This window comes from Tachyglossus aculeatus, chromosome 21, assembly GCF_015852505.1.
Source record: "Tachyglossus aculeatus isolate mTacAcu1 chromosome 21, mTacAcu1.pri, whole genome shotgun sequence".
NCBI lineage: Eukaryota > Metazoa > Chordata > Mammalia > Monotremata > Tachyglossidae > Tachyglossus > Tachyglossus aculeatus.
Genome location: NC_052086.1, coordinates 66,136,095 through 66,150,886, shown reverse-complemented (window position 1 = coordinate 66,150,886; position 14,792 = coordinate 66,136,095). Strand labels below are relative to the sequence as shown.

General features: G+C 43.1%; 1 protein-coding gene and 1 non-coding gene across 2 annotated transcripts in view; one reads left to right on the top strand and one right to left on the bottom strand.

Annotated features, from left to right (window-relative positions):
* LOC119942146 (radial spoke head 10 homolog B2-like) overlaps positions 1–14,384 on the top strand; it is a 44,852-nt gene extending 30,468 nt beyond the window's left edge. Inside the window, exons 17-22 of the mRNA XM_038762801.1 lie at positions 2,298–2,432; positions 5,499–5,537; positions 6,205–6,298; positions 8,480–8,629; positions 13,243–13,441; positions 14,087–14,384. Coding sequence (XP_038618729.1) covers positions 2,298–2,432; positions 5,499–5,537; positions 6,205–6,298; positions 8,480–8,629; positions 13,243–13,441; positions 14,087–14,261 — 792 coding nt within the window. The 3' untranslated portion in view covers positions 14,262–14,384. The remainder of the gene's footprint in view (positions 1–2,297; positions 2,433–5,498; positions 5,538–6,204; positions 6,299–8,479; positions 8,630–13,242; positions 13,442–14,086) is intronic.
* Positions 2,067–2,204, bottom strand: LOC119942951. Its single transcript, XR_005455443.1, has one exon. It is a non-coding gene; the product is annotated as a small nucleolar RNA SNORA7 (small nucleolar RNA).
* Positions 14,385–14,792: the final 408 nt, after the last annotated feature.

The following is a 14,792-nucleotide window of genomic DNA, read 5'->3' as shown; positions in this document are numbered from 1 at the left end:
ATTGCTGTGGGGCTGTGGGATGGGTGAATAAAAGGTGCAAATCCAAGTGTAAGGCTGAGGCAGAAGGGAGTGGGAGAGGAGGAAAAGAGGGCCTAGTCAGGGAAGGCCTCTTGGAGGAGATGTGCCGTCAAGCAAGTTAGACATTGTTAGTAGCATATTCCATGAAATTTTCTCAACCTCTCAGTAACTTAAATGCGTACCGGACAGAGCCTCTAAGTGTTTCTTCAGAAAGTTTTCATCCCTTTTCCCTCTTCCACTACTCACTCCAGCTCCACACCTCCAGGTGTTAGAAACTGTTGAGGCTGGAAAATTAGCTATGATTTTTATATTCCAGTTCAGGCTGCATACAAATCAGTCAATCAATCAGTGGTATTTATTGGGTGATTACCGTGTGCAGAGCACTGTACCTAAGTGTTCGGGCAAGTACAGTACTACAGAGTTGGTAGGCACATTCACTGCCCACAAAGGAGCTTACAGTTTAAAGGGTGAGACAGATATATTCAAATAAATTTTATTTTTTTATGGAGCTGAGATGGGGTGAATATCAAGTACATGGGTGGCAACAGAAGGGAGAGGGGGTAGGAGAAGTGAGGGCTTAGGGAAGGTCTCTTGAATGTCATTTTAATAAGACTTTGAAGGTGGAGAGGATTGTGATTTCTTGTATAAGAAGTGGAAGGGGATCTCAGGCCACCGGGAGGATATGGGCAAGGGGTCGGGAGTGAGATAGATGAGATCGAAGTTCAAGTGTTTAGGTTGACGTTAGAGAAGCAAAATCCACGGGCTGGTTTTTGTAGCAGGAAATTATTGAGGTAAGGTAGGATTGAGTGCTTTAAACCTGATGGTAAGGACTGTCTGTTTAATCTGGAGGTGGATGGGCAGCTACTATAGGTTCCTGAGGAGTGGGGAAACGTTGAACTGAACAGGTTTTTTTGAAAAATAATCCGAGCAGCAGAACGAAGTGAAGACTCGAGTGGAGAGAGGCAGGAGACAAGGAAGTCATTGAGGAGGCTGATCCAGTAGTCAAGGCAGCATAAGATAAGTATTTGGATCAGCGTAGAAGCAGTTTGGATGGAGAGGAAAGGGGGAGCTGAATGAAGAATAAGTTTCCTCTCTAGATCTTCAAGATGAAAGGAACTCTATTTGCAAATATCTAGCAGATTTAAGAAACTCTTTTTATGAGGGAATCTGTTAAAATAATATTTGTAATTAAGACAAAGCCAGAGACTGTGCGAATAATCCTAAAGCATTTATATATTTTTTGTAAACTTTCTTTAAAGGCAAAATTACATTTTCTCCCAGCATTTCAAAGTGGTTAGTTAAGGCCTTGTCTAATATTCCTAATTGCCTTATGCCGTTGAGTTGTTTCTGACTCTTAGTGGCTCCATGGACACATCTCTATTACTGTATTTATTTATTTATTTATTTATTTATTTATTTTACTTGTGCATATCTATTCTATTTATTTTATTTTGTTAATATGTTTGGTTTTGTTTTCTGTCTCCCCCCTCTAGACTGTGAGCCCACTGTTGGGTAGGGACTGTCTCTATATGTTGCCAACTTGTACTTCCCAAGCACTTAGTACAGTGCTCTGCACACAGTAAGTGCTCAATAAATACGATTGATTGATTGATCGCTCCCAGAATAGTAACGATGGCATTTGTTAAGTGCTTACTATGTCCAAAGCACTGTTCTAAGCACCGGGTGGGGGTACAAGGTGATCAGGTTGTCCCACGTGGGGCTCACAGTCTTACTCCCCATTTTGCAGATGAGGTAACTGGGGCTCAGAGAAGTTAAGTGACTTGCCCAAGGTCACACAGCAGACGTATGGCGGAGCTGGGATAAGAACCCATGACCTCTGGCTCCCAAGCCCGGGCTTTTTCCACTGAGCCACGCTGCTTCTCCCAAAATGTCCCACCTCTATCTGCAATTGTTCTGGTAGTGTATCCATAGAGTTTTCTTAGTAAAACTACGGCAGTGGATTACTATTGCCTCCTTCTGCACAATAAACTTGAGTCTCCTGCTCGATTCTCTCTTATGCTGCCGCTGCCCAGCACGGGTGAGTTTGGACTTGTAGCAGATTGCCTTCCACTTGCTAGCCACTGCCCAAGCTAGGAATGAAATGGGTATGCCTCTGCTTGACTCTCCCTTCTGTAGCCAAGACTGGTAGAGTACTGGAAACTCTCCAGTTGCCAACCTGAAAGGATTTTATTAATAGAATTGCGGTAATTTTCATGTTGAAGGATATGGTCTTCATTAAGCCTGTTAGGCTAAACCATATGTTTGAATTTACCTTTCAGATTGTTTTTCTTGAATTCTTTGAAGCTCTGATAAGCTGTGCACTTGTCTGTGTTACGGAAGAGGTGATTGAAGCTGAAGGAAACAAACTGATGGATGATTTTCCAGAAGGGCCCAAACATGCAAGTGGACAGCAGGTAAAGACAATGACTTTAGAATTTGTTTCGAGAAAGTCATTTCCCAGGAGTTTTCAGACTTTCTGGGGTATCCCTTCTCTTTACAGAGAGTTTGAGTGACTAATCCTCACCCTTGGAGGGCATCATCATCATCATCAATCGTATTTATTGAGCGCTTACTATGTGCAGAGCACTGTACTAAGCGCTTGGGAAGTACAAAATGCCAACACATAGAGACAGTCCCTACCCAACAGTGGGCTCACAGTCCTTCAAAATACTTTTTTACAAATTCTAGTGAAAATACACCATACAAAACAAACAAAAAAAGAGCTTTGCATATTTATTTTTGTTTAGAGCTTTCTGAATGGGAGCGTAAGTGGTTTAACAAACCTCAAATCTGATTTCAGTCACTTTATCTGTACAAAGTCTTCTTCAATTGAGTTGGGCCAGTTAGAAATAAACAAAGAAGTCTGAGGTTTGTAAATGAAATGTTATCTCTAGCAAACAGAGCTTTGATTTTAAAATATTAAAATATAGGGAAGGAACAATATGATAACAGTTTTTGTTATGCTGTATGTGTCAAACACTGTTCTAAGTGCTGGGGTGAATGTAGGATAATCAGGTTGGATATAGTCCCTGTCCCACATGGCTCTCTCAATGTAAATAGGAGGGAATAGGATTTAGTCCCTCTTTTACAGATGAGGAAACTGAAGCACAGAGAAGTTAAGTGATTTGCCCAGAGTTACACAGCAGGACAATATTAGAGCTGGGATTAGAACGCAGGTCCTCTGACTCCCAGGGCCATTCTCTTTCCACTAGGCCATGCTGCCTAGAATAATGTAATGTAACTGATTTTGTGTTGGGGTCAGAATAATATCCTGAATATGTATCATGAACAGGAAGCAGCGTGGCTTAGTGGAAAGAGCATGGGTTTGGGAGTCAGAGGTCATGGGTTCTAGTCCTGGCTCCACCATTTGTCAGCTGTGTGACTTTGGGCAAATTACTTAACTTCTCTGTGCCTGTTACCTCATCTGTAAAAGGAGGAAATGAGGAAACTGAGACACAGAGAAATTAAGTGACTTGCCCAAATGGAGGAGTAGGGATTAGAACCGAGGTCCTTTGATGCCCAGACCCAGGGCTCTTTCCATTAGGCCAGTGCTGCTTCCAAGCTGCTTTTGAGTATATCTTTTATCCAATTACTAAGCAAGGACAGATACAAAAAAAAAACTATTGCTTCTGTTGTTTCCCAGTGTTTATGTTTCCAGGGCTAGGGAACTGCTTCTTCCTGCGGTGTCCCCAGCATTGTCTTGTTTCAGTGGAAGCAATAGAAACAATTTCTTTTCTCCCCTGTTTTGGCTGCTGCTGTTCTGCTTCTGACTGGGCTTCTCAGAGTTGTCACCATGCCAGGGGACCAAGCAAGAGGCAGTTTAGCAGTGGCAGAAGCTGTCACCCCTGCCATAATGGCCCTCAACTCCTACAAGACTGCAGACTAACCCCAGGACAAATGGAAAACCCCTGAAATAGAGAAAAGACAACTTCCTGACCACACATTCCGATCCTTGCTGACTGTTTTTTTTTCACTTTCCGTTCATTTGAAACTTCTAGCTTAATTATAGTCCCAGAGAGGTTTTTTTTACTGTATTTGCATTGTTTTTCATCCCTAAATACATCTCTTTGCTTTTATCTCTACTGATTTCATTCTGTTTTGTTGATAACATTTTCCTGATTGATCTAAGCTGCTTCAAATTCCATTTCTGCCTTTCAGAGGTTACCAACCCCATCCAAATTAATATCATATGCAAATTTGACGAGCGTACTCCCACTTCTTTCATCCAGCTCATCTGTTAAGATGTTAAGGCCTGGAATTAGTCCCAGGCCTGAACCCTGTGATTTACCACTGCATACATCCCCCTGGCTTGACACTGAGCTATTGATAACACCCCTCAGGATATGACTTTCAAGCAGCCTGTATTCCCTGCCAAGAATTAGTGTGGTTCAGACCATATTTTCTTCCATTTCCCATGTGTTCTAAAAATTAATAGCTGGTGACTGCAGTAAAACCCATCAGTGGTTTAAGTACCCCAAGACGCACGTCATCATGCCCTGCAAATTAAAACACATCTGCTTTTAAAATCCTTTTTTTAAATAGTATTCAGCGCTTACTACGTGCCAGGCACTGTACTAAGCACTGGGGTAGATACAAGCTAATAGGTTGGACACAGTCCCTGTCCTATATGGGGCTCACAGTCTTAATCCCCATTTTACAGATGAAGTACTGAGGCACAGAGAAGTGAAGTGACTTGCCCAAGGTCACACAATCGACAAGTGACAGCCCCGGGATTAGAACCCAGGTCCTTCTGATTTCCGGGCCCATGCCGCTTCCCCCCTTTTAATCGTTTCTTCACTAATTCTAGTTTCTTTCATAACCTTGCATCCCTAGTGGGACTTGCCCAGGTTAGCTACTCAATTTTGATTTTTTTTTGGATAGACATGAGAAGTGCTTTTAATATCTTTACCTTTTCACCATCACCTGTCAATCCCAGACAGATGACATCTTCCCTGGCCTCCCACTTTAGCTCAATACAGTTAAGGTTGACGGGTTTGGGAAACTTTTGTGACTCAATGTTGTTTACCATTTCCTTTCCAACTTTCACTTTTCTAATCCTGAGTTTATATAATCTTTGGTGGACTGGTCTTCCACTTTCGGTAGCTTTCCCATTGTCATTCATTCATTCAGTCGTATTTATTGAGTGCTTACTGTGTGCAGAGCATTGTACTAAGCGCTTGGAAAGTGTAATTCAGCAACAGATAGAGACAATCCCCATGTCCCCTCAGAGCCATCACGAGTTTGTTAGCCAGTTAGGCACCTTGTGGCCCTTCTTGTCTTTCCTCTTGCCATGGTGTTTTGAGTTCCAAAGCTTGCTGAAATGTCTTTCTAAAGAATATCCATCATTTTTCTTGGGACTTATCTCCCTCTTGGTTTTTCCTTTGATTCAGGCATTCAGATAGTGGCTTCTGCCTCTTAAAATTGGTTTTCTTAAAGTCAGTTTTCTCCATGTTAACTATTTCTTTCTTCCCTCCCTTTAGGCTCCTGAATGTGAGAATCCCGTGATGGCTTCACCTATGGTATCTTTTAGAGATTGAAATAGCTGTAATATCCCACACTGGGGAGGGAAAACCTCGTTAATAGCAAGCAGTCACAGGAAGGAGGAACCTATATTTTGTATTCAGTTTTCAGATGTTAAAATTTTCTGCTTATTGTACTGCTTTGGAAAGCAAATATATCAAATTTCCATGCTGGCTGAAGTAACAGATGTGCAGATCAGCTTTTTTTAGTACTTACTCTGTCAGGCACTGTACTAAGTACTGGAGTAGGTACAAGATATTCAGGATGGGCACAGTCCCTTGCCCACATAGGGCTCCCAGTCTTAATCCCCTTTAAGATTGTAATTCAAAAAATGATGAAAGTGTAGGAGCTCATTACTTAGGATGCTGTGGTGGCTACTATAGGAGTCAGAAAGGGAGATTTCATTTGCCCGTTGTCTTCCATTCGGTGTCAAGTTGTCCGGCAGCCTTGCTCAGGTTGCGTCAAGGGATTGATCATGGTGGCAGCAGCTGTAGCTGGGTGGGAAAGTTCTGCCATGGTAGGGAGGGAATGACGAGAAATAATGCCCTTGGGCATAGCTGGCCTGGGCCCAGGGCCCTCCTTTTGTAACTTTATAAGAAAACTAGTTTCACACCAAAGGTGATACTGAAAAGGAGTTGTTTGACTTGTGCTTTATATTCACCAAAGCACAAGTCCAAGGAGGCTCTAATAGAAGAAAAGGCTTCCAAGATAATTGGGAAATCCATAGGAAAAGCACCATCTCTTTATCAAAATCAGACTGGTAAGTGCTGTTTGGATGTATTAAAAAACCATGAAAAGTGTGTACTTAGAATTTCCCCTAGATTCATTATCTTGTGTTACTCACCCTGACACTCACCTGTCATTTTTCAGCCCACCATTCAACCTTTTGAGATCCTTCAGCAGTGTAATGCCATCTTTTTGGCATTTTCATCATCATCATCATCAATCGAATTTATTGAGCGCTTACTGTGTGCAGAGCACTGTACTAAGCGCTTGGGAAGTACAAATTGGCAACATATAGAGACAGTCCCTACCCAACAGTGGGCTCACAGTCTAAAAGGGGCATTTTGCCACCTTTAAGAATTTTGTGCCGTCTCTGGACTTGGAGATTTCATACACGTTCTCCCTTCTAGATCATTCATGGAGATGATCAAGAAAACCAGCCTTAACAATGATCCCTGAAAGACTCTATGTACCCTTTTAATACAGAAAAGTGGCCATTTCCCCGTATCCTTAGTTTTCTATCTTATAGCCAGTTTTCTAGTTGACAGGTTATGTCTTCCAGTTACTTGGATTGAAAAAAAAAAACCTCTGTAGGGGTAATATTGCAAAGGCCATTTGAAAATCCAAATACATTTTCTGGTTCCTCTCTGTTTACATCTTTGTTGACCCAGATTTTTATGGAAAGTAAAGATGGAAATATTGGGCTTGCAGTCATACATGCACTTTGGTTTATTCCCTGTCAAAGTGTTCCAGAGAAGCAGCGTGGCCTACTGATCTGAGAGTCAGAAGGACCTGGTTTCCAGTCCTAGTTCTGCCACTTGTCTGCTGTGTGACCTCGGGCAAGTCACTTAACTCCCCTGGGCCTCAGTTACCTCATCTGAAAAATGAGTATTAAGACTGTGAGCTCCATGGAGGACCCGATCTGTGTCCAACCTGCTTAGCTTCTATCTACCCCAGTGCTTTAAGGGCCTGGCAAGTAGTAAGCAGTGAACAAATACCATTAAAAAAAGGATGCTATTCTACCAGAGGACACGGTGATATGTTGCATCTCAGGGTGGTCTAAACCTGTTGAAGTTGTTGTAACTGCCCCAGGAAAGGGAAGGAGAAGTAGGGGAAATCTACAGGGACCAGACATCCTGCTTTAAGGACTCTGTTTAACATTCTGACAGGCTTGGAGAAGTAGCGTGGCTCAGTGGAAAGAGCCCGGGCTTTGGAGTCAGAGGTCATGGGTTCAAATCCCGGCTCCCCCACTTGTCAGCTGTGTGAATTTGGGCAAGTCACTTAAGTTCTGTGTGCCTCAGTTACCTCATCTGTTAAATAGGGATTAAGACTGTGAGCCCCAGCTGGGACAACCTGATCACCTTGTAACCTCCCCAGTGCTTAGAACAGGGCTTTGCACATAGTAAGCGCTTAATAAATGCCATTATTACTATTATGGTATTTAGTTAAGCGCTTGCTAAGTGCCAACTACTGTACTAAGCACTGGGGTAGATACAAGCTAATTGGGTTGGACACAGTCCCTGTCCCACTTGGGGCTTTGAGCCCTAATCCTTATTTGACAGATGAGGTAACTGAGGCCACACACCAGGCAAGTGACAGAGGTCGGATTAGAACCCAGGTCCTTCTACTCCCAGGCCCGTGCTCTATCTCCTGGGCCATGCCGCTTCCCAGATGGCTTAGGGAGGATTCCATTAAGCCCACTGTTGGGTAGGGACTGTCTCTATATGTTGCCACCTTGTTCTTCCCAAGCGCTTAGTACAGTGCTCTGCACACAGTAAGCGCTCAATAAATGTGATTGATTGATTGATTAAGGGTCCCCTTAGCAAAAGGAGGCCTAGTATTGTCAGCAGCAGTGGCTACTGATGCATGGGAAGGAAAGACCATCTTCCTCATCAGTGGAATTTATTGAGCAGTAACTGTGTGCAGAGCACTGTACTAAGTGCTTGAGAGAGTACAGTACTACAGAATTGGTAAACAGGTTCCCTGCCCACAACGAGCTTACAGTCTAGAGGGATGAAGGGAAAGAAGAGGGAATTAAGTAGCATCCTTGTCTTCCTCCTCGTTAGTGGCAAAAACCTCTCAGCTACTGCTGTTGCTATGGGCACAGTGCTTTATTGGTCTTTGTTGAATCTGCACTTGAGTAGGTACTTTAGGAATAGGTACAAATAAGTACATTGAAATTATTCACCAGTTATACAAAGTATCCATTCCCGTGCAGCTCGCTGTGTGAAATTTGATTCACATCCAATGCTCCAACTGCTAGAAGTTGTCTCAAAATCAGACCACGAAGATGAAACTCTAATCCCATCTCATCCCAACAAGACTGAAGCACAGAGCCGAGTAAGCTGTCCTGTTAAAGTTGCACCAGGTAGGTGACACTAGATATCAGTTGGTTTTCTCACTCATTCTCTCTCCGTTATTTGCAATCTGATGCGTTGTAATGATCCCACACTGTTCTGTTTTTCTCCTTAAAGGGACTTTCAAACATTTACAGTTTTAAATATTGAACAAGGAACCAGCCCTACAGGGTTTCCCCCCAAGAGGGTAACAAACAAGCATTAACACTGGGAACCACAAGCAGGAATTAATGGAGAGAGTATTCACATCATTAATGCGTGACACAAAATGTTTGTGTTTCTAGAAAGTGTGGTTCTATCCTGAAGGGCTAGAACACGGAGTATATTTGCCCACAGTCTTGCATGCAATTAGTTACTATCCCTGCCAGAATCAGCGTCGGCACTACGCTGTAAATCGGCCATTGTGGGCAGGGAATGTGTTTATTGTTATATCGTGCTCTCCCAAGCACTTAGTACAGTGCTCTGCACACAGTAAGCGCTCAATAAACACAATTGAATGAATGAATGAACTTTATCTTCTCTATTCCTAGAAAAGTTCTGCGCCCAACCTCCGTCCCTGCAATCCAGTTTTGTTTTTTTTAACAAATAATAATGTCAGCTGACTTCCCTCTTCTTCCCACTTCCAGCCCCATCTTCCTGCTCCAACCAAAATTGAAGGAAAAGGAATGGAGATGAATGGAGTGAGTGTAGATTAGGGGGTGACACCAGCAGCAGCGGTGGAGGTGTGGGAGTGAACCATAGAGTCCCTCTAGACTGTAAACTCATTGTGGGCAGGGAATGCGTCTGTTAGATTGTTGTATTGAACTCTCCCAAGCACGTAGTACAGTGCTGTGCACACAGTAAGCGCTCAATAAATACGATTGACTGACTGGAACACAATGGTCACAGCCCTATCCTTCCCGGTTCGTCCCTGTCTCCGTTGCAGCAGATTTGGCCGGATCGGGATTGCGGTACTACAAGCAGAGAAGGAGAAAGGAGTGTGTGGGGTGACTTCACAACAACAGCTCTAGCTACCCCCCAAATTATTAAAAAAATTAGAAAAAGGATTGTAAGGATCTGGAGAGGTGAACACAATAAATGGCTTAGTGGAAAGAGAACGGGCTTGGGAGTCAGAGGTCGTGTGTTCTAATCTGCTGTGTGACCTTGGGCAAGCCACTTAACTTCTCTGTGCCTGTTACCTCATCTGTAAAATGGGGATTAATACCATGATCCCGCTGTGGGACAATTTGATTACCTTGTATCTACCCCAGCGCTTAGAACAGTGCTCGGCACATAGTAAGCACTTAACAAATACCATAGTTGTTATTATTTTACCTTCCCAGCAACACTAAAATCTGCCTTTTCCTTTCGATTGATTGATTGATTGATCTTGGTTCTAATCCCAGCTCTGCCACATGTCTGTTGTGTGAATTTAGGCAAGTGGCTTGACTTTGCTTGTTTTCTCATCTGTCAAATGGAGATCCAGTGCCTTTCTCCTTCCTCTTTAGATTGTGAACCCCACGTGGGACAGGGACTTTGACCAGTACTTAGTACAGCGCTTAGAACAGTGCTCTGCACATAGTAAGCGCTTAATAAATGCCATCATTATTATTATTATTACAGCGCTTGATACAAAATTAACTCTTGAGAAATACCATCATTATCGTTATTATTATTTACTAATCACTGCTCTAATGCTGGGTTCACCTTCTGTAGGTAACCCACATACACCCTCTATCACCCCACGTCTCTTCCACACCCACTTTCTTATCTTCCTTTATGCATGCTCAAACTTTACGTAGCTCAGCTTTCAGATTCAGGAATAAGAAAAGCCTCCTATTCCTCACAGTTTTTCTCTTTCCTGCTAATCTTCACGATCTAGGAGAAGAAATGTCTTCCCATCAGTTTTAAAGGGGACCTTTTAATCCTTATTGATTGGAACTGTTGCTGTTCACTGTCCCGTGTAATCCAAGTTGACACCTCTGAAAGTGAAATTTACAGAAGTGTGTGGGTGTGACTGAACAGAAAAATGTGTCAGCCAGGGCCCTGACAGCACCATGCACTCTTGTGCGCGCGTGCACACTGCCTCTGTCCCATCCCCTATTTCCTTAGCACAAATTGTGTGTGCATTGAGCTGATGGGAATGTTTCTAAAGCCGTGCATCGTTTTTGTGTCTATAGTATCCATCAGTCAATCAATCAATGACATTTATTGAGTGCTTACTCTGCAGAGCACTGGAGAAGCAGCGTGGCTCAGTGGAAAGCGCCCGAGCTTGGGAGTCAGAGGTCATGGGTTCTAATCCTGGCTCCGCCACTTATCAGCTGTGCGACTTTGGGTAAGTCACTTCACTTCTCTCGACCTCAGTTCCCTCATCTGTAAAATGGAGATTAAGACTGGTGGCCCCACGTGGAACGATCTGACCACCTTGTATCCCCCCAGCGCTTAGAACATCATCATCATCATCATCAATCGTATTTATTGAGCGCTTACTATGTGCAGAGCACTGTACTAAGTGCTTGGGAAGTACAAATTGGCAACATATAGAGACAGTCCCTACCCAACAGTGGGCTCACAGTCTAAAAGGGGGAGACAAAACCAAACATACTAACAAAATAAAATAAATAGAATAGATATGTACAAGTAAAATAGAGTAATAAATATGTACAAACATATATACATATATACAGGTGCTGTGGGGAAGGGAAGGAGGTAAGATGGGGGGATGGAGAGGAGGGGGAGAGGAAGGAAGGGGCTCATAGTAAGCGCTTAACAAATACCATCATTATTATTACTAAAGCACTTCAGGAGAGTAAAAACTCCTCACCACTGGCTTTAAAGCACTCCATCACCTTGCCCCCTCCTACCTCACCTCGTCACTCTCCTACTACAGTCTCTGTCTCTGGAGTGGAAGAGGTTGGGGAGGTGAGCGCAGCGCTAGAGGGACACCGTTAGGTTTCTGGCACAGGGGTTGGGGAAAATATGCTCCATCCATCTGGGAGAAAAATTTTAGTAGGATTTTGATGCGGGGGAGGAGCGATGGTCTGTGGGCTGTGAAGGAAGAGGGCGTTCCAGGCCAGGGGGAGGATGTTAGCAAGGGCTCAGTGGTGAGCTAGACAGGCTCCAGGTACAGTGAGGAGGTCGGCATTGTGTGTGGGCTGGGTTGTAGTAGAAAGTCAGGAAGGTAAGATAATAATAATAATGGCATTTATTAAGCGCTTACTATGTGCAAAGCACTGTTCTAAGCGCTGGGGAGGTTACAAGGTGACCAGATTGTCCCACGAGGGGCTCACAGTCTTCATCCCCATTTTACAGATGAGGTAACTGAGGCCCAGAGAAGTTAAGCGACTTGCCCAAAGTCACACAGCTGACAGTCGGTGGAGCCGGGATTTAAACCCCTAACCTCTGACTCCAAAGCCCATGCTCTTTCCACTGAGCCGCCCTGCTTGGAAGATAGGAAGGGGCAAGGGGATTTAAAGCTGATAAGGAGTTTCTGTCCGATGCAGAGCTGGATGGGCAACCCCTGAAGGTTCTTGGGGAGTGGAGAACCGTGGACTGAACGCTTTTGAAGAAAAATGATCTGGCGGGCAGAGTGAAGTATGGGCCGGAGTGGGGAAAGACAGAAGGCAGAGAGGTCATCGAGGAGGCTGATGAAGTAGTCAAGACAGGGTGGAATAAGTGATTAGGTCAGTGTAGGATCTTGGAGTACATCAATCAATTGTATTTATTGAATGCTTACTGTGTGCAGAGCACTGTATGAAGTGGTTGGGAGGATACAGTATAAGCAAGGTTTGGTAGACGTGTTCCCTGCCCAGAAGGAGCTCATAGTCTAGAGGGGAAGACAGACACTAAAATTATGGCTGTGCACATAACTTAAGGAGCTGAGACTCCTCCAGGAGGCCTTCCCAGACTGAGCCCCTTCCTTCCTCTCCCCCTCGTCCCCCCTCCATCCCCCCCATCTTACCTCCTTCCCTTCCCCACAGCACCTGGATATATGTATATATGTTTGTACATATTTATTACTCTATTTTATTTGTACATATCTATTCTATTTATTTTGTTAGTATATTTGGTTTTGTTCTCTGTCTCCCCCTTTTAGACTGTGAGCCCACTGTTGGGTAGGGACTGTCTCTGTATGTTGCCAATTTGTACTTCCCAAGCGCTTAGTACAGTGCTCTGCACATAGTAAGTGCTCAATAAATACGATTGATGATGAGAGTGAATAATGGGTACAGATTCAAGTGCCAAGGTGAGTACATCAGCAATTAATATCAGACATAATAACTGTGGTATATAAGTGCTTGGTGTGTGCCAAGTACTGTTCTGAACACTGGGGTAGATACAGATAATCAGGTTGGACGCCGTCCCTGTCCCACATGGGCTCACAGTCTTAATCCCCATTTTACAGATGTGGTAACTGAGGCATAGAGAAGTGAAGTGACTTGTCCAAGGTCACACAGCAGACACGCGGCAGAGGTGGGGTTAGAACCCACATCCTCTGACTTCCAGGCTTGTGCTCTTTCCACAAGGCCACGCTGCTCCTCACGTAATATATAACCAGGCTGTAACCTGGGGTCTGCCTACACAGATAAGCGTTTAGATGGAGTAGCCTGATTTAATATTAATCCTAATTAAGAATTTGTTCCAGATAAATACGAGAACTCCAAAGACGAACAGAAAGAAACACTCAATATGTGGATCAGTCAGCTCCATGTCTTTTTTGTAAATAAGTTATTTCAAGCATATAAGCATGAAGAAATCTTAAAGGAAAAAATAAAGGAAATCGGTTTCCAGGATGCAGAAATAGCAAAGCAAAAGAAGTTAGAAGATGATGAGCTCGAAGCAAGGTAACATATCATCATCATCATCAATCGTATTTATTGAGCACTTACTATGTGCAGAGCACTGTACTAAGCGCTTGGGAAGTACAAATTGGCAACATATAGAGACAGTCCCTACCCAACAGTGGGCTCACAGTCTAAAATGTAATACATTTTTTATATTTTATATACTTTATATATATCTAAAATATAAAATGTTCCTCATATATCACCCCTCTCCCCACCTTCTTTTTCCTTCTGGGTTAGGCTCGGCTTTGAAAGCTTGTTGCCAGCCATTGAAAAGCAGGGCGGCCCAGTTGAAAGAGCGTAGATATCAGAGGACTGGAGTTCCAATTCCGGCTCTGCTACCACTTGCTGTTTGACCTTGGGCAGTATTAGGGGGAAACTATATTGCTAGTGTATACCCTTAGCTGTTAAAGGTGTTTTACACTAGCTGAAGAAAACAGCTTCAAATTCATTTTAGCAAGGGGTAGCAATGTTTACATCACAGAGAAATGTTTGGGATTGGAAACTGACTACAGGGCATTGAAGCGTTAGGTATGATTAATTCTATTTCATGTACTCATTATTGTTAACTGTATTGATATAAAGGTTATCTTTCGAAGGAATTTGAAACTTAAAAATCAAATGTTTTCTTGTACTTGGTTTCAGGCTCATAACGCTAAGAGTGGAGGAGATGAAGAAAGAAGAAGAAATGGAGCCAATCATTTCAGTGTTTATAGAAAACATGAATATCCAGACATCAGAGAGAGAAGATGTACTGATTCAACCCCACAGTAATATTAGCAGCAAGCTTCCTGCAGGTGGGAAGAAAAAGAAAAAGTAAAATCAATTGGTGATATGGTTATACCAGAGTTATAGGAGTCTGGGAAAGTAATGTGGAATTACATCTAACTTCTAGTAATGCAAAGATGGGACATTACTGAATTAAATATTTTTTTCAATCCAATTTTTGAAATATAACTAATAGCTCAATTGGCAATGACTTTTATGACCAGAGTGGCCACATTTTATTAACTTGGGTTTAAGGAAAGAGAATCCCTACTTTTAACCACACAAAGTAAATTTGCCTGTGCATCTTTGTTCACCATTCAAATTGGCCTCAATCTGTAGGGAAGATCAACAGTTTAGTGAAGCTGACTTATGCAGTGTTCTGAATATTTATTACTACATCATATCAGGGAAGAGCCAATTCTCAGCATAGGAGGTGGTGGACAGAAGGCACCGGAACCCTGTAAGACTCGAAAGCTAGGAATTACAATGTTCCTTCCCAAAAGCTAGGGCCATTCATGAGGACGTTTGCCAATAGTTGCCAGTTATACAAGACAAAGGACAATAAGCAACAGAAAGAAGCGGA